The sequence below is a fragment of the Mustela nigripes genome, chromosome 12, assembly GCF_022355385.1.
Source record: "Mustela nigripes isolate SB6536 chromosome 12, MUSNIG.SB6536, whole genome shotgun sequence".
Lineage (NCBI taxonomy): Eukaryota > Metazoa > Chordata > Mammalia > Carnivora > Mustelidae > Mustela > Mustela nigripes.
This window is the reverse complement of record NC_081568.1, coordinates 147,880,982-147,899,581: the sequence shown is the minus strand read 5'-3', so window position 1 is coordinate 147,899,581 and position 18,600 is coordinate 147,880,982. Positions and strand designations below refer to the sequence as shown.

General features: G+C 43.7%; 1 protein-coding gene across 4 annotated transcripts in view; it reads left to right on the top strand.

Moving 5' to 3' along the window:
* Nucleotides 1-18,600, top strand: part of MAPK9 (mitogen-activated protein kinase 9) — a 47,973-nt gene that overhangs the window by 17,775 nt on the left and 11,598 nt on the right. For all 4 annotated transcript variants that reach the window (XM_059416195.1, XM_059416196.1, XM_059416197.1 and 1 more), the window contains 3 exons: nucleotides 6,981-7,110; nucleotides 9,566-9,624; nucleotides 12,080-12,218. In XM_059416195.1, coding sequence (XP_059272178.1) covers nucleotides 6,981-7,110; nucleotides 9,566-9,624; nucleotides 12,080-12,218 — 328 coding nt within the window. The remainder of the gene's footprint in view (nucleotides 1-6,980; nucleotides 7,111-9,565; nucleotides 9,625-12,079; nucleotides 12,219-18,600) is intronic.

Genomic DNA, 18,600 nt, shown 5'->3' with positions numbered 1-18,600 from the left:
TCACCTTCCTGCCCGGCTTGAGGCTTTGTGGTCTCGCTGAGCTGCGGCAGTGGTGACCGCAGATGGAGAGGAGAGCACTTTCTCCATGAGACTTCTGAGGATCTTTTCCTGGCTTGGTTTTGCACAGCATCTCGGATATTGGCATTTTGCTTTAAGGACCTCAGTAGAAAACGGTCCTGTACATGTTCAAGGAGAGGGTCTTACCCCATTCAGTTGTTGGAATAGAGCAAGAAACTACTAAAGCCATCAGATGCCTTTCTTCCTGTCAGTGACAGAAGGGCCTGAGTACTTCCACCATCAAGCCCTAATTTCTGCGTATCCAGTTCTCTCCAGTGCTCCTTTCCCTGCAAACACAACAGGTTCATTCCCACGGCCGTCACTTTTGTCCCTACTGCATGTCCCAGTTGGATTGTCCTCAGGGGCATACCAGTCTTTCAAGAGGCCATCCCTGGTCTTTCAAGACTGATCTCATCTATGAAACGTCCCCAGGTAACCACAGCTCACATTTAGAATGGCGCTTCCTGGGTGCCTGGGTGGCTCAGTCAGTTAAGCATCTGCCTTTGGCTCAGGTCATGATTCTTGGAGTCCTGGGATCGAGTCCCAAGTCAGGCTACCTGCTCAGTGGGGAGCCTGCTTCTCTCTCTCCTTCTGCCTCTCCATCACTTGTGTTCTCTTTCACTCACTCTCTCTGAAGTAAATAAAATCTTATTAAAAAAATAGAATAGAGCCTCGCCTCTGATTGAACCAAGTGCTTAATTGATGTGCCCATGCGTGCGCACACACACACACACACACACACACACACAAACATGCTCTGTCTCTCTCCAGAACTGTAAAATAGTAAATCTGTGTCTTAGACTACTAAATTTGGTAATTTCTTATAATAGCAATAGAAAACTAACATAGGGGCCATGCGTGTTTTTACATTTTGAGAAATAAAATATCATAGTAGCAATAGTGCATGGCTTATAAAACTTGTTCGTTGTCTGTTTAAACTAGAGCTTTATAAAGGGACCTACGGCCTGAGGTATGGGCAAGAAAGGTGCCAGTATTGATGCAAGATTAAATGGAAGAGCTGGGACCCAAGTAAAATATTCTGACTCTTTAATTTTTCATTGTTTTTGCATTTGTCTCTGATTTGTTTCTCTTTTTATTGTTCATTAAAAATATTAGTAAAATAAATTAGGAAGTAAGTTTTGAAATATTTATCTCTGGATTATTCTTTTTTTAATAATTTTTTAAAAAGATTTTATTTTATTATTGGACAGAGAGAGAGATCACAAGGAGGCAGAGAGGCAGGCAGAGAGAGAGAGGAGGAAGCAGGCTCCCCGCTGAGCAGAGAGCCCGATGCGGGGCTCCATCCCAGCACCTTGGGATCATGACCTGAGCCAAAGGCAGAGGCTTAACCCCCTGTGCCACCCAGGCGCCCCTCTCTGGATTATTCTTAAGTATCAACTATGTTATTTTGTAAAATGAAGTCATTGTAAGATTATGAAGCTGTTGTGGGAAATGTGTATACATTTCTTTCATATCTCTTCAGTTTTTTCTTTCTCCTTCTAAACTCTCAAGTTGTTCAGCCAAAGGATTGTTTGTTTTATGGATAGTATTGGACCTGGCAGCCCCTAGAAGTGACCGTTAGCAACCGGAGCTTGAAGTGGTTAGTCTAGCTCTTACTTCTTTTCCTCTCTATAGTTCCAGCACCCCCAAATGCCGGCCTGCTCTTACACCATTTTGTTTTCTCTCTAGTGGTACAAGTAAGCTTAGAATGTGTGTAACAGCATTTCTGCAGTGAAGGAGGTCTGTAGCATAAAACTCAGGAAGGCCGTGACTCCGGGGGAATGAGTTCCAAGGCTGGCCGTGATGCACATTGCAGTTCTCTGTGGCCTTGGGCGAATCTGTGTGTCTTTGTGGTTCTTGATAGTTTGACTTCTAAAACAAGTGGCTTAGAGCTGCTGGATCAGATACGTAACTGAGAACAGGAGGCTCCATGCAGGAGAGCTTTTAACAAGGTTCCTCCCTAAGGTAAAAAGTAATTGGAAACTTGATGCAGATAAACGGAGCAGAGGAAGTGAGACTAAGTAGACGAGACATCTGCAGCAAGGAAGAGAACATGTCTATAGTAAGACCCCAAAGAGGCTGTGGGTATAGAGAGGACAAATACGGAAAATGAAGATGACACAAGTGGCTAGAAATAGGTGTGTTAATTATGAAACAATTGAGCCAGTTGGCTCCCAGCATTCCCACCCTCACCCCCATGCTCAGCATTTGCACCTAGAGCACACATAGGTGAGTGAAGGCTTACATAGGCCAGGATCCGGGGAAGGACAGAGCCTAATGAGGGGAGCCCAGGATTTGGAGCTCTTCCCCCGAGGTCTTCTGACAGTTCTAGAGTGGACAGCTGAGAGATTGAATCATACTTGGGATTGCCTTGGGGGACTGGCAGACAGGGATTGGAGCCCTGGGCCCTGTGGGGGCCTGGTGAACTTGCTTCACGTTGACCTCAGTCCAGTAAAGGATTACCTCCAAGAGGGAGACTGAACCAGAAAGAAACAGACCCTTGCAGGCACTGCCACTCAGCTTCAGCTCATCTCAATTTGCTGAACTTGAACTGAATTGAACCCAGATTGCTAATGCCCCCCCCCAACCAGGTACCTAGCAGAAGTGAATTTAAATTCTCCCTGGAGGAAGGCCGCATCATACTGGGTATCAGATTATTTCCAGACAGCAAGGAGTCTTGCAAGTGCCAGGTCCCATACGTAATCACTAATAACTAGTCCCATGGGAGATTAGACAGGCATACAGCCCAGCACAAACAGACAAAAGAAGCAGATCCACAGGGGAAATGGGCATTCTTGGATCCAGACTTCTAAATAGCTATGATGCTAAGTTCAGGATGGTTAAAGGGAAGATGAAAAATGAGAACATAGAAAAAAGAACTAAGTAGAACTCTAGAACTGTAAGATACAGAAATCAAATTGTGAAGTTAATGGATGGGTTTTATGGCATATTAGATATAACTGAAGAGAGATTTAGCAATCTGTAAGATGGGTCAGGAAAAAAATTCAGGAAGAGGCCTGAAGAGACAGAAGTGTAGAAATAGTACAGGAGAGAGGGTGTATTAGTTTTCTATTGCTGCATAATAAATTACCCCAGACTTGGTGTTTTAAAAACAAACAAGCACCCATTCATAGTTTCATGGTTCTGTAGGTCAAAAGTCTGCACAGGCTTGCCCAGGTTCTTGCCCAGCATCTCATCAAGCTGAAATCAGATGTTGGCCAGACGGTGCTCTTATCTGGAGGATCTGGGAAAGAATGTGCTTCCAAGCAGCTGCAGGAGTCAGTCCCCTGCAGCCATAGGTCTGAGGTCCCTGTCCCTTGCTCTCTGTCAGCCAAGGGCCACTGTTCTCCTCGAAGCTCCCACAGGCCTTCTCACATGTCCCCTTCCATCCTAAAGGCAGCAGTGGTACGTCTGATCCTTCTCAGGGTAAAAATCTCTCAGACTTTCCCCTCTTCCCCCCAGCCAGAGCAAACTCTGCTTCTGAAGGTCTTTGTGATTAGATTACCCCCCAGCTCCTGTTTGTTAGTGAGTATGCTAAGCCCTATTGTAGGACACCAGGTCCAAGATACATAAAAATCAAATGCCTAGAAATTGGTAGAACAAACTACTTTGACAGTGGTTTGACATTATCTGCTAAGTATGTGCATCCCTACTCTTAGCTATCTACTCATCAGCAGTGTGTGCAGAGGGTATGCCGAGAATATCTCTCCCCGTGCGGGAATGTTTATGACTGTTTTTTTGTAATCACTTCCAAACTGAGAACAACCAAAGTACCTGTCAACGTTCTGTCACATAGTCATGCAAAGGAATAATATAGCAGTGACCCAGAATGAATTCTAGCTACACGCAACAGCAGAAGAGTCTCACCAGAAGTCAGACCAGCTGATTTTAAAAACCAGGCAAAATGAAGCCATGGGTTGGGGCGCCTGGGTGGCTTAGTGAAGCCTCTGCCTTCAGCTCAGGTCATGATCCCGGGGTCCTGGAATCAAGCCCTACATCGGGCTCTCTGCTCAGCGGGGAGCCTGCTTCCCCTTCTCTCTCTGCCTGCCTCTCTGCCTACTTGTGATCTCTGTCTGTCAAATAAATAAATAAACAATCTTAAAAAAAGAAGAAGAAGAAGAAGAAGAAGAAGGAGAAGCAGCCATGGGGGCTCTGGGGAGGGAGCTTAAAAATTCTTGTTCCTCTGGTAACAACAAGGAAGTGATTTTCCCAAGAGTCAAAAGTAGTTATCGTCTTTGGGGGACAGGAGGGATAGTGATTAGTAGTAGATTTTGGGGGGTGGGGGGAATGCTGACAAAGCATGGCTCTTTGTGGTCAATCATGGAGCTGAGGAATAGGAAGGGAAGTCAATGAATGAATATCAGACAGGCATTGCCTTCTCACCAATACTCAATGTTGGAAATCCATGAAGTTCGGAGAGAAAATTGAGTTTGAAGTCAGAAGACCAACAATCAAGGCCAAGGGCAGAATAAGGTCATTTATCTTCCACACATTTTTTTCTGAGGAAGTTTCTTGAAATGTACTCCACCAAGAGAGAGAATTCAAGAACATGTACAACCAGAAACATGGAGGCCAGTGAAAAGAAACCCCAGGGTGGTAGCTGTGCTGCCAGCCTTGAAAGGAACTCCAAGAAAAAGTGCTGTCAAAAAGAATAGAATAGACTATTTGGAATAGACTCCAAACAATAATGGGAAGGGCTGCAGAAAGGGATATTTTTCTTCTTAAGAGAAATTTGTGGTGAAATAACCTAGAAAAAGTCATGGTCTAAGGTCAAACAGCTTTCAAAAGACATGATGTTTGAGCAATGGATTGCTGGATTGTAAGAAAAGAAAATCCACTTGACTTCGACACCAGAAACAATCTCATTTTCTTGTGAGCGGTGACAAGGGTCATGTGTTCCTTAGAAAATGAAATGTCGGGACGCCTGGGTGGCTCAGTTGGTTAAGCAGCTGCCTTCGGCTCAGGTCATGATCCCAGCGTCCTGGGATCGAGTCCCACATCGGGCTCCTTGCTCCGCAGGGAGCCTGCTTCTCCCTCTGACTCTGCCTGCCACTCTGCCTGTGCTCGCTCTTGCTCTCTCTCTCTCTCTCTCTCTCTGACAAATAAATAAATAAAATCTTAAAAAAAAAAAAAAAGAAAATGAAATGTCATTTTGCCCCTGCAGTTAGGAACACTGACATTTGCACATGTGCGTGCCCTCTGTGTCTTGGTTCTCAATGTTTAGACATGTCTGAAAGGGAACACACAGAAGACTTAGCTGTAGAGACCAAATAGATATGTCATTTGAGACAGAGTTTGGAGGAAAGGAAAGAGAGTATGGAATGTGGTGGTCTTGTATTACACACTGGGAGTCTGGAGGATCCCTCCCTCCAAAGCTGATGGAACAAGAAGTTTAGGCACGTTGTTTAAGTAACTAAGGTGACCAAAGGGAAAGTTTAGAATAACACGATAGCAAAAAACTGGGAGGTGTGGGGCTGTCAAGTAAAGGGACTAAATCTTCAGTTTTAGGAGAGTAGTTAGACAACTTCTGAAGTCGATAAATGAGGAAATGCTGATAAAAGTATATTCTTTGGAGTTGAGAAGGGACCATAAGAATTAAAACCAGAAATAATGGAAGGTGGTCGCTCTAAGGGTTGGAACTAGGAATGGAAGTGTGTGTCTGCTCAGAGGGTCAGAATTTAAGTCCATTTGGCTCATTTTGGGCACAAACTTTTCAGATCAAAAACGGCATGTCTTTTCAAATTAAGACTAAAATATAGTAGATACAAATACATGTGTGTACATTTGTTGCACAAATAGATTTATCTGAACATTTTATAATTCATGTGAATGTTGTATTTGCATATGGGCATGTGGATTGACCTATGTGTACACATGTACACTTAATGTGACCTGAATTGAAGAGAAATAATTACAAAGTAACATGGAATTTCTAGCCTTCAATTTAAAACAGATGGAATTAAGTGAGGGTCATTAGCAAAAAAAAAACAAAAAGAAAAACCACAAACAAACAAACAAACATGAATGGGGTGAATACATGGAAAACAGTGTTACAAACTGCATAGAACAAATACATAGAAACAATATTTTAGATGGTGCTTGGATTCTCAAGTGGTCCTTAGCAGCTCTTAACCTCTGGTGAGGAGCCGAAGGGCAAGAATAACACTAGTAGCGTCATTAGTGTAGTTTATACCAAGTGCCCAAACAGCCTACTCAATTTTTCCTATTTTCTTGAGGTAAAAAGGAACCATGACTTTTGGCTGGGAACTTGAGATGCCAGAAATGCAGCCTCTGCAAGTTTTTATTCTTACTATAATAGCACAAGGAGTTATTTCTAGTCAAATTTTATATAGCCTTTGCTTACATTAGAGCTTTTGTATCTTGGGGATTTACCATGAGCTGAGATCTTGGCTTCTGTTTCCTTTTTTCAGATTCTTTTGTCTGGGAAAAACACAATCAGAGCTTGTATTTGTTACATCCTTCTTATGAGCTCAACCATTTCCTCCACTGCCATATGCCAGATTATACCTATATTGTATTCTGTGATAACCAGTGACCTTTTTTTTTCCAACTTATTGGCGTATTCAAACTGAAGAGTTCACTTCTTGGCTGGTCTTACACACTTTGTATTAAATTACTTGGTTCTGAATATAATAATCTCAACTCATATAAGGAGAGGTCCAGGTGTGTGTCTTAACTGCAGCTTCCAAGTTTGTGCCTCTGCAAAGGAGTCAGTCCATCCCACACTCATAGCCAACTTGACTTGTTCTTTATGTGTAGGAGTACCTTGAGTGGAAGCAAGCAGAAAGACATTTCCTTATTTGTTACTTATTTTTAAACAGAATGCATTGAATGGGCATTGTGCATTGTAGTCTTCTCCAGAATCATCCTAATGGGTCCCTTATTATATTTCCTGATTATAGTGCTGCTTTTGATACAGTTCTTGGGATAAATGTTGCAGTCAAGAAACTAAGCCGTCCTTTTCAGAATCAAACTCATGCAAAGAGAGCTTACCGTGAACTCGTCCTCTTAAAATGTGTCAATCATAAAAATGTAAGTTATGTCTACATTTCCTCTGTGTAATGTTGTTCATGATATTGTCATCTTGGGGGGTCTTTGGAAATACATTGAGTTCAGACCTTGGGTAAAATAGTCATAACAGGAACTATTTAAGGGGTTCTATTTTCTTGACAAAATTCTTAATCAGCATTGGGGAAATTAAAGTCAGCAAGAAGCGTCATGGTCCTGTCTAGGTCTGACAGCAAGATCAGTTAACCTGTAATCATTTGATTTTCACTGTTTCTGTTTCTGTAAAATGGCAACAACATTGACCTAAGAAACTGAGAAACAATTAGCCAATTTTTTTTAGAAAAACATTGTTCCATAAGGTAGCTTTTTACCTCGTATGATGGACATTTCAGTTCTAAATAAATGTGAGTAAATGGTATGATACTCAAGGTGTCTGTGCTTTGACATTTCCACCAAAACCAAAGCACTGTGAATTTCAAGGAGAAATTGTGTTTCTCCAGAAAACGAGATACGCAGGCCCATCGTATGTCCACAGCTAGTCTCTGAGCATTATCGTGAGGATGATTTGGTAACTTTGCTGTGTTTGAAAAAAATTGTAAAGTGTTATGTCTGGAAGGGGCTTTGGAGATCAGCCCTTGTGACCCCTTATTTTGTGGTGGAGGAGGAGTGTTAAAGACTACACTCAGTGCTACGTGCCTCCCTTCACTTTAGCATTGATGCTGGATCTTTCTGGGGTACGAACATTACATACAAAACAAAGACAAGTTTATTCTTTTGAGTCTGTGGTTTGAGTTTGTTTTTGATTTCTCCAACATGTGCTTTGTTTTACTTACACATTTAACATTTTTTTCATGTTATGCACAAGTATGGTTAGGTTTTTTTTAATTCATACAGTATAAACAAGAAGGCAAAAGTCATCGAAACCCTTAGATCATTATCATTAACATTTTGGTGAACATTCTTACACGTGCACCTACATATTACATGAACATGATCAGTTGTGTTATGGTGCATCTGGCCTTTTCCCTCGCAGAATACTCTTGGGCCTCAGATACATTACATAGTACACATGCACAATAATTTATTTAACCGGTCACCTGTTACTGGATATTTGGATTGCTTCCAGTTTTTGCTATTATAACCAGTGCTGGAACAAACCTCCCTGTACTTGCATCTCTGCCCACCTGTCCAGGTGAACTTCTTAGTCAAAGTGTGTACTGCACACTTCTTATTTTAGTATGTGCTGACAAATTGACCTCACAGAAGACTGCAGTTTTACACTTTCACTAAGACTGTCAAGGGGTACAAAAAAGATTATCTAAGAATGTGTTTTATTTCAGAATCCCCCAGCACTATGTACATATTGTTGATTTTTTTGTTGTTGTGCTTTGCCCATCTGAGAGATGACAAGTGATATATTATTCTTACTTCTGAAGCTAAATTCTTTCCATACTTTATCTCTATTAACCATTTATTTTTAAAGAATCTGTTTCCAAAAAAAAAAAAAAAGAATCTGTTTCCTGTGGCCTCTGACCATTTTTCTCTTCGGCTGTTGGTCTCTTTTATGCCTTTATAGAGGATCTTTGTATAATTAAAGCTATCAACCCTGACTTCTTTTCCATTTGACCTCATTTAGGTTGCTTTTGCTATATTAGTTTTTTGGTGGTTTTTGTTTGTTGTTTTTGGTTTTTTTTTTGGTTTGTTGACCTTGGTTTGGGTTTAATATGACACATGTTCTAGGTTTCCTGTCATGTTTAGAAAAGGCTTTTCTATGCCAGGATTACATAAATGTTTATCCACATTTTAGTGTTCTGTGGTTTCATGGTTTACATTTAAATCTTTGTTCCATGTGGAGTTGATGTGAAGATTCAGTATGGATCTGGTTTTATTTTGCCCTCGGTTAGCCGGCCACCCTAATCCTATATTCTCAGTCATTCGTCTTTCCCTTGGTCATTTGAAATGATTGAGGATGTGTGTTTGATACTCAAGCGGTGGGACTCCTAGAGGCCTTCCCACAACCTTCTTTAAGTAAATAAGTAACACTTTGAGGGGTTCACCTTCATCATACTAAAAATACAGGTTTCACCTTCCTATTTCAAAACTTCAGAAATTTGTAGAGCGTATTTCAGTTTTCAGAGTCAACATATTGCTTTGGTGTTTTTCTACCCATAATGTCTACCTGTTTATGTCCAGAGCCCAAAAGACATTATGTGTTAAAACTGTCTCATAATGAGTTACTAGAGACACATCAAATGTGATTTGATTAAAAGTATATCGTCTTTCCAAGGGGAGAATCCTAATCATTTAACTTTTCTCAAATACCATGTAATAGGATATTTTGGTAAAACTAATAAAAATAATAAATACTGAGCTCTGCTATGATTTTTCAGTTTTAATACATTTTTAATGTTAAACTTAATTTTGATAATTAAGTGAAGTTACCTGACATGCTGAGGAATAATAAATCTTCTCTTTCCAGATAATTAGTTTGTTAAATGTGTTTACACCACAAAAGACTCTAGAAGAATTTCAAGATGTGTAAGTATCATTTTTACTCAGTAACGCACCATGCATCAAAGACTAAAAATTAGGGACGCCTGGGTGGCTCAGTTGGTTAAGCAGCTGCCTTCGGCTCAGGTCATGATCCCAGCGTCCTGGGATCGAGTCCCACATCGGGCTTCTTGCTCCGCAGGGAGCCTGCTTCTCCCTCTGACTCTGCCTTCCACTCTGTCTGCCTGCGCTCGCTCTCGCTTGCTCTCTCTCTGACAAATAAAAGACTAAAAATTTAGAAAAGAAAGTAATTGCTTTTCTTACTTCAGAAATGTAGGTAGCAATATATCTAGCCACTTTTTTCTGTGGAGGAGAAATGTTAAGAAAAATAATAATATTCAACTATTTGTGCCTAGATATTATCATCTCCATAACCGACAGGATGACTGGAAACAATTCTTTGGAGCAGACAGTGACCATTAATGCTGTTGATTTGCTTTGCTGAAATATAAAATGTTTTTCTCCAGTGCCCCTGAAAGCCAGGATGATAGGGTTCAAGGCTTTATAATTGTTATTTGAAATCATTATATCACTAAACACCATGCAATTCCAAAATCTGAAATAGAATTATCTTACAAACAGTAAAATATTAATTTATTGTATTGAAATAGAATGCCCAACTCGTCCTAAATTGAGTAGTGCATTCATTCAACAAATATCTGATTGCCACTTGTGTGCTAGGCATTCTCTCGGACTTGGCATACTTCAGTGACCCAAACAGGCCAAGATCCCTTTTATGATTAAGAATTGCAGGCCATCATACTCGCTCTGAGAGCTTTGAGAAAGCTAGAGAAGATACGCTGTCAACATAAGGAAGTGCTGCCATCTTAAGGATGTCGCAAGTGTTCTGGAAGAAGTGAGCTGGGTTAGGGAATCAGAAGTGCGGGGGTTAGGGGTCAGGGAACATCCTAAGCAGAAGAGGAGAAAGACCTCACTGGACTGGGGATAAAGAAACCCATAAAGGAGGCTCAGGATTAGTCCTACAGATATTTGAGGGAAGGTGAGATGGAGATAGAAGGAACAGGTGTACAAAGGAGAGGAAGTGGGGCCATGCCCACTGTGCTCTGAGAGCCACAGGTGGCCAGTGTGGCTGGAGCAGAGTTGGGGTGGGGCAGGGAGGGGCAGAGGAAAGAAGAGGGTGAGCTCTCGGAGAAGTGATGGGGCCAGACCCTCCTGGGCCTCAAGGCCACTTACTTCAAGTCAAGGCAGTAAGACCCAGCAGAGGCGTGAGCTTCCCTGATTTACATTGTCAAAGAATAACTTTAGTGTCTCTGTTGGGACCAGCAGGGGTGGGGACACAGAAGCCCCATAGCAATGTAGGGGAAGGGTGATGGTGATTGCATTTAGGCCAGAGGGTACAAGGTAAAGGGGGTAGACTGGAGGCTGAAACTGTCCCGAAAGGGGAGCCACTGTAGAGGACTGCAGTGTGAGGAAGGGGAAGCTGAGGGTGACGCCTGGTGCTAGCCTGAGCCCCTTGCAGGTGCTCCCAGCTGAGACAAGGAGGGCAACAGGCAGAGCCAACTGGTGGGGGAGGTAGAAATGGGGGCTCAGTTTTGGACATGGGCCTCGAGATGCCTCTTGGATACCCAAGTAGGCCTGGGACATGGACAGTTACAAGCCTGGCATTCAGGAGAGAGGTCTGGGCAGAAGGTATGAACTTGAGAGTTGACGGTCTGCAGATGGTATTTAAAGTGTTCAGACCAGGAACCAGAGGAGATCACCAAGACAGTGATAGTCAGAGAAGAGGAAGAGGCCAAGGAGTGAGCACTGGCACCCCCAACAGTAAGAAGTTGGGAAGGGGAGCAGGGCACAGCTAGCCAGGACTGTAGGACAAACCATCGGATTTAGCGACATGTAAGTCATCAAGGGTCTTGGCAAGGACACTTGCAGCAGAGTGGCAGGTCACATACCCGATGGAAGTGGGCTTCAGAACAAATGGGAGAAGAATGGAAGATGACAAGTCTAGACACCTCTTAGGGGAGTTTTGCTTGCAGAGAGCAAAAATAACGGGGTATAGCTGGTATGGGCAGAAGGTCCAGCATTCTCTTAACATGAGAGAAGTAACAGCTCGGTTTCTCTACTGGTAAGTATGATCCAATAGCAAAAAACCAAACACATAAATAAAGATTTGGGAGAATTTGAATATTTGAAATTCTATTGTGTATGATTTAAAAATTGTTTTAATATGAAATATATCATGTTGATAGTTTTTTTTGGAAAACTTCTGCTAAGTTCCATTATATGTTTGCTTTTTTTTTTACAAGATACCTTATAAATATTTAGAAAAAACAAGGTTTTTTTTGTTTTTTTGTTTTTTTTCAAAATTTTAGCCAGTGCAGTAACTAAGTAGTAAGTTATTACTGTTTCATATAAATATAATTTAGGACCATAAAGGAATTTTGGGTGATTTTTATGTGTACATGGCTGATCTTTTTTCCCCCAGGTATTTGGTTATGGAATTAATGGATGCTAACTTATGTCAGGTTATTCACATGGAGCTGGACCATGAAAGGATGTCCTATCTTCTTTACCAGATGCTCTGTGGTATTAAACATCTGCATTCAGCTGGTATCATTCATAGAGTAAGTAGTGACACCACGTTAGTTTTATTTTTAAAGTCACAACATTTTCCAGTCATGATTCTCCAGGCACAAAAGAACTTAATATTTTTTTAAAAGTTGCCAATGTCAAAAGAATCCAAAGAAATTATGGGATCGTGTTGAGTTCCCAAATCCCACTGAGATTAGAAGGAGCGCCTTGTTGGCCCAAGCCCACATAAGCCACTCCAGATGCAGGCTTGAGCTGCTCGGTTTGATGCTGCAGAAAAAAACTTACCTTTTTTTTTAAACCTTTAATTTTGAAGTAACTTAAAGTTTAAAAGTTACAAGAATAGAACAGAGAACTCCCCAATGTTATTTACCCAGAACCATCTGTTTGTTCATTGTTAATATATTTGCCATATTTGAAATCCCATTTTTAATGAGGCAGGAGTTTAGATTTGGGATGGGGAACAGTTAGAGGCTAAGTAGTAAATGATACCATTGCTTGAGAAATCATACATAAATTATGGACCAAATCCCCATTCCTTAGAGTCATAAAGCTTTGCCACTGTAGCATCCTGGCCCCTCGGTGGGAACTTTTGGAATGGCCCAGGATGGGTGTCCTGAGCCCCTAAACTGGGATTTGAATGACAGCTGGCTGTACCCTGTCAGGAAGTAGCATTTAAAAACCAGTGGATACAGTGTACTTCTGTAAGCTGCTCTTAGGAGTTTTTGTTTCTTTTTTGACTTGTATCACTGTGCAAGCAGAACATCAGGATAGAATTTTCTTTGAGAATAAAATGTTGAGTGAGACTACAGGCAGAGATAATAGAATTATGTTGGAAACATTCTTAGCATTCCCTAAATTATTACCATACTAATTCTGTCGACAAATTGTCTATAGATATTATATTCCAACATCAAGAAGTTGTCATTTCTCTGAACCACAATCTGTGTGGGGAGAAAGATAGTGAGACCAGAACAAAGAAGCCTATTCACAGAGGAAAGAATAGAGAGATTTTCAATGGTGTGGTAGATCTGTTAGGCGCCAGGAAACATTGGCCACAACTGCACAGCCCGCCAACCCACAGAGTACCCGACTGCCCTTACCCCTGGCCATGAGCCTCAGGTCTGGGACCCCAAAGCCCTGGGGCCTGGGCTGCATACCTGGTCCCCAGCCAGGGCCCTGTGTGGGGCCTCACACACACTGGGCTCCTGACTGGGTGATGTTATTTAAAATATGGCCTTTGCTGCCACCAAGTGTCCAGTTAAAATAATATAAATTCTCTTGACAAATTTTCTTTTAAAATAATATTACTCATTTTTTTCTTTTGTTTTTATTTAAATTCCAGCTAGTTAACCTACAGTGTAATATTAGTTCCAGGTGTACAATATCATGATTCAGCACTTTGATACACCCAGTGCTCATCACCGCAAGGGCCCTCCTTCTTCCCCATCACCTGTTTCCCGCATCCCCCTACCCTCCCCCTTCTGGTGACCAGTACTTTATTCTCTTACAGTGAGGAGTCTGTTTTTTGGTTTATCTCATTCTCTTTTTTTCCCCTGTTTGCTCATTTGTTTCTTAAACTCCACAGAAGAATGAAATCATATGGTATTTGTCTTTCTCCAACCGACATTTTTCACTTAACATAATAATACCCATTTTTTAATTAAAAATAAACATTTCCCAACATACTATTCTCTTTTGCTTCCTAAAAATTTCACAGTCCATTATATAAATTAAGACACTCTTCCTAGCTCTTAACCACATTTTGTGTTACATTCATGGCTTTAGAATAAGTTTCCAGCCTTACTGTGTTAAGCCTTATCAGTTTTGTAAAGGAAAATGGTTTGCCTTACTTGTTGCTCCCTTCCTGGGCCGAGTATTGTGGGGAAGCAGTATCCTAGGGACCTTTCCAGGGCTGCAGCACACATGCCCATGTTAGGGAATGTTCGGTCCCTGAAGCTTGGTTCCAGTTCTGATGACCAGAATGTCAAAGAGTGTCCAAAGGGGTGTCTACTTTGCCCAGCACAGTGTTTAGAAACCCTAGAACACCCCAGCAGATGATCCCACCAAGCCCTTCTCCATCCTGTCCATCACCCCACCAGGCCTTGCCACTCCGCCTGCTTGTCTTCTACCTGTTCACACATTCATGGGTCTGCTGGACTTTGTGCTCGCTTGTGAAAGAACCACGTGCTGGTAGTGGGAAAGGGAGATAGTGCAAATAGCAAGAAGCCCCCAGTGGCCCACCCTGCCCACCCGGCCGGGACCCAAGAGGTGATGAAGAGCCCATTAGTGGGTTCATGGTTGTCCACGAGCCTTTTTGGTCTTTTCTCTCATACACAGTGCCATGTACAAAATACACATTTTCAGTTTTGCTTATTAAAATGCTTTTATACTAAATATAAATTTTAATTATTTGGAAAGTAGAACATTGATAGTCTCACCACTTTTTACCTTGTATGATTCAAAAACTTAAAAGAAGGGAAAGTCCTCCAGTTCTCTGCTGTTGTCTGGGGGTGGGTCGTGATAACAGCTGGGTGTTTGCTCCCAAACTTTAGAGTGAGTACCTTACTACCAATGTATCTGTGTGTACTGATGTCCTTTTCAGTTTATACTTTTCAAACGGGATCACCCTTGTTTGTAATTATTCTGCAACTTTCTGAACAAGTTGGTTGATTTGTTCCTTATTTTAATCAAGGATCAAATAGTTCTACAAATATTTATTTTAAAAAAAGCAACAACAGAGTCCCCACTTCCTCCTTCTAATTTCTTGCTCCCCAGAAGCAAACTCTGTTCTTTTCGCTGTTATTTTGGTGTTTATCCCCATCCCTTCCCTTTGGGGCATAAGGTATCACTTTAGCTCCCTCTCCCTGACCCAGAGCCTCCCCTCCCCTTCGGCTACCTTTCCCGTGGCCTGACCTCCCTGGCGTTGGTGGTGTCATTGGGTTTGGACCAGTATGGGTGGTTGTTTTCTATCACTCTGATTACCTAAATGCCCCCCGCCCCCCGCAGCCTTCTGTTTACACTGTGATTTAGTTGTTTGCATTGTGGTCTTGTTCTTTTGCTTTTCAAGGAGCAAGTAGTTTGCTCTGCTCTCCTTGCTAAGTTAACGCAAAGCCTTCTGCCAAGCATCTGGGTTTCCTCTTAGTGTGTCCAGGTGATGTGCTGTTTCATCGCAGGTGGACCCTCGCTCTCAGAACCTCAGCGCTGTTCCCACCTTGACTGGCTGTCCCCCACCCCCATACCTGATGCGGCAGGTGGGGGGGGGTTATCCTGGCCCTGGCCCTAGCTTTTCCCTGGGGCTTTCCTTAACCTGCTCCCTGACCCCTTTCTGTCTTTCTCAGTTTATTCCCTTATTTTGGTGGAACACATCCTCCAATAGCTTCCGCAGAAGTGGTGCATGGGAGGTAAACTTTCTTGCGGCCTTAAATGCTTAAAACTCTTCATTCTGCCCTGTCACGTGATTCATAGTTTGGCTGGATATAGAATTCTTAGTTACAAATCAGTTGCCCTCCGAGTTGTAAATGCAGGACCCTGTTTTAGTGTCATGTAGTTTGGCTTTTGAGCTTTCTAATACCATTCTTACTCCAGATCATTTGCAAGTGCCCTGTTGTGTTTTTCTCTCTTGATTCTCTAAAAATGTTTCTTCATTTCTTGGGTTCTGAAATGTTATGGCGATATGCCTTGATACGGAAATTTTTTTCATTCCTTGTGGTGGGCACTTGATGGCCCTTTAGTCTGGAAGGCTATGCCCTAGAGTTCTGGGAAATTTGTAGTATTTCTTTCAGAATGCCCAGAATGCCTGGTGTCAGAAGCTGGGTAGGGTGGAGCTGGGTCAGGATGCAGACCTCCACTACACCCATGCCTTCCCTGTGCCTCCCACCAACATATCTGTTGCTGTTGTGCTGAGGCCCAAGTCTGGAATCTCAGTTTCGGTTTTTCTAGGTTATGGGGCCATAGGGGTGAAGAAGGAGCCTGCCTCTCTTCTGGGGTGGAGCTGGGGAGATCTGGAAAGCCCTGACCCTTTCCTGGGCATTGTGGTCCCCCTTGTGGTGCTCGGGCTGCTCACTGAGTTTGGAATGTACCACACTCAGCCAAGTCATTTCCTGCCTCTCCACCACTCTTTGTCCCCAGAGAGCATGTGGGGTTTTTCATGGACAGCATGGCCTGCCAGGATGGGACTGGACCTGCGAGATTCGTACTAGGTGAAGGCCTGTGAGGAAGAGCCGGGGAGTGGGCTGCAGGGATTGGAGAGGCTGGCGGAAGGCAGCCCAGGGCTGAGCTGTTGGAGGGACTGAGGGCAGGGCTGCAGGCTGCAACTATGGCCCTCAGAAAGCTTCCCCCACAGCCGTCCCCGAGCCGCCTGCTGGAGTCTGGTGTCTCAGAAATGGGCTCCTGCCCTACACTGTGACAGGCCAGGAGCCACACAGGTCAGGAGGAACTTTGTGGTGCTCCCCATGGGTCTCTCTTCTTGAGGGGAGCTTGAGAAGAAGGTATCTCCTGTCCCAGCAGTTGTTCTCTGGGCCACAACAGATGCACACTTTCCCTTGTCCACTCTCTGTTCCCTCGGCTGTCGCCTTGCCAGGTCTCTGTGGTTTGCCTGCATGTGACCCAGACCTTCATATCTGAGGGGTCTGACTCTGGTGGCTCAGAACAGGCTACTGGGCCCGTGGATGCAGCCAGCAGTCCCCTCCCCAGTCCTGAAATTGTATGATCGAAACGGATACACTGGGCAGTTGGAGTGACCCCCGCGCTGGTTCCTTGGCCTACAAAGTAAGAGGTGTCATGATGGCGAAGGCCAAGTGGGCACATGAGACTGTCCCACCAAGATAAGTCAAAAACACGTTTGATCTCCGGGGTCAGCATGGATAGAGGAGATTAGGGCCACCACTGGAACTCAAGGACAGCACTCCATGTCACAGCCCTGTTTGAGTCCCCAGTCCGGCCCTGGAGGAAACTCAGTGGTCCTGGAGAATGTTTGCCGCCAAGGCCTATGCAGCTAGTAGTGCTGGTTGCAGCTGCAGTGCCAGCCACCATAGAGCTCCTAGAACCGATTAATAAGGCCTTAGTACAGCGTGAAGCAACTGAGAGGGCAAATGCATTCTTCCATGCTGATTGGGAGGGAGGGTCAGAAACTGTTCACACACAGGTGGGACAGACAGCAGTGTACTTCCGTAGTGTGCACAGGTCTGTGTCGTCAGCTAGCTGGAACCATGCTTTGGGTCGTTGCGTTTCAGGGTCCACTCAGAGCTCATGTCCCACAGTCCTCCAGATGACTGCTTAGCCTCCTGTCCCAGGGTTCAGTCATCCCGGTGAGTGGCTGCAGGTACCTCTAGGGAAGAACTGGGGAAATCAAGGTAGCGGACACTTATCACCATGTGCAGGGTCCTCCTTCCTAGGATACCGCTCTGGTCATTGGGTTCTGATCTGAGAACTGACCGGGGAAAATGGTGTCTTATGGGGTGCCGCCCTCGGCCCCCTTCTCCTCTGCTCTGGCCCTTCTGTGGCTATAGTTGTTTCACTCATTCTTGTTGTCTGCCCCAGGGACACTGTGCTCTCATGGCCATCCCTACATCTGTGGGCCAAGCCCCAAGTTCGTGTGTCCTTTGTATCTTAACGTGTGTTTCTTCTTTTCCCTGTTTGGAGTGGTAAGAGAGAGTGCCATGGAAGTGGGGGGGCCATCAGGAGCCCCGAGACCTTTTCCAGCCCCTCCTGTGGGCAGGCATCCCCAGGCCAGCACCTTTCAGGCCTGCCAGGACATCACAGACAGCGGCGTTGCATTTTGTTATCACAGTTTTCCAGCAGATGACAGTAAAGGGTGTCCTTCCAACCCAATCTACTCGAGGGGAGAATTTTCTGACAGCTGGAAGGGGCTGGAGACTGGCATGTTTTCTACCTCATTCTGCGGTTCACTGAGTGGTGGACGGTGAGCTGCACTACTAACCCTTTTCCCTATGGCATTGCTTTAGATCAAGGCTGGGGTGGATTCCAGAGGAAGGAATCAGCTTCCTCTAAAGAAAGCACCTTTTGACATCCCAACCAATGGGATGTTGTCATTCCTTTCCAAAGAGACCCAAAATAGTTCCTTGTCATTTGGACATTTAAAAAATTTTTTTCTTCACGAAGATGAGCATTATCTTACCTGTTATCAGGTGTTAACATACCTATTAACATACCTGCTCTTGCCATAGTCTTGGTCTTAAAAAAAAAAAAAAAAAACTAGAGATAAATTGGTTCTTTGCCTTAGCTGTATGACTGCCTCCTCACAAGGCACGCTGGTGTGCGTGAGGGGCTCACAGAGGGATGGGAGAGCTCCCGCGGGCTCCCCCACATTAGGACACATGGATGAGAGGATGAGAGGGTGGTGGCCAGTGACGCCAGGGCATCTGCATGGGAATCGGTGGGAATTTTCATTGCGTT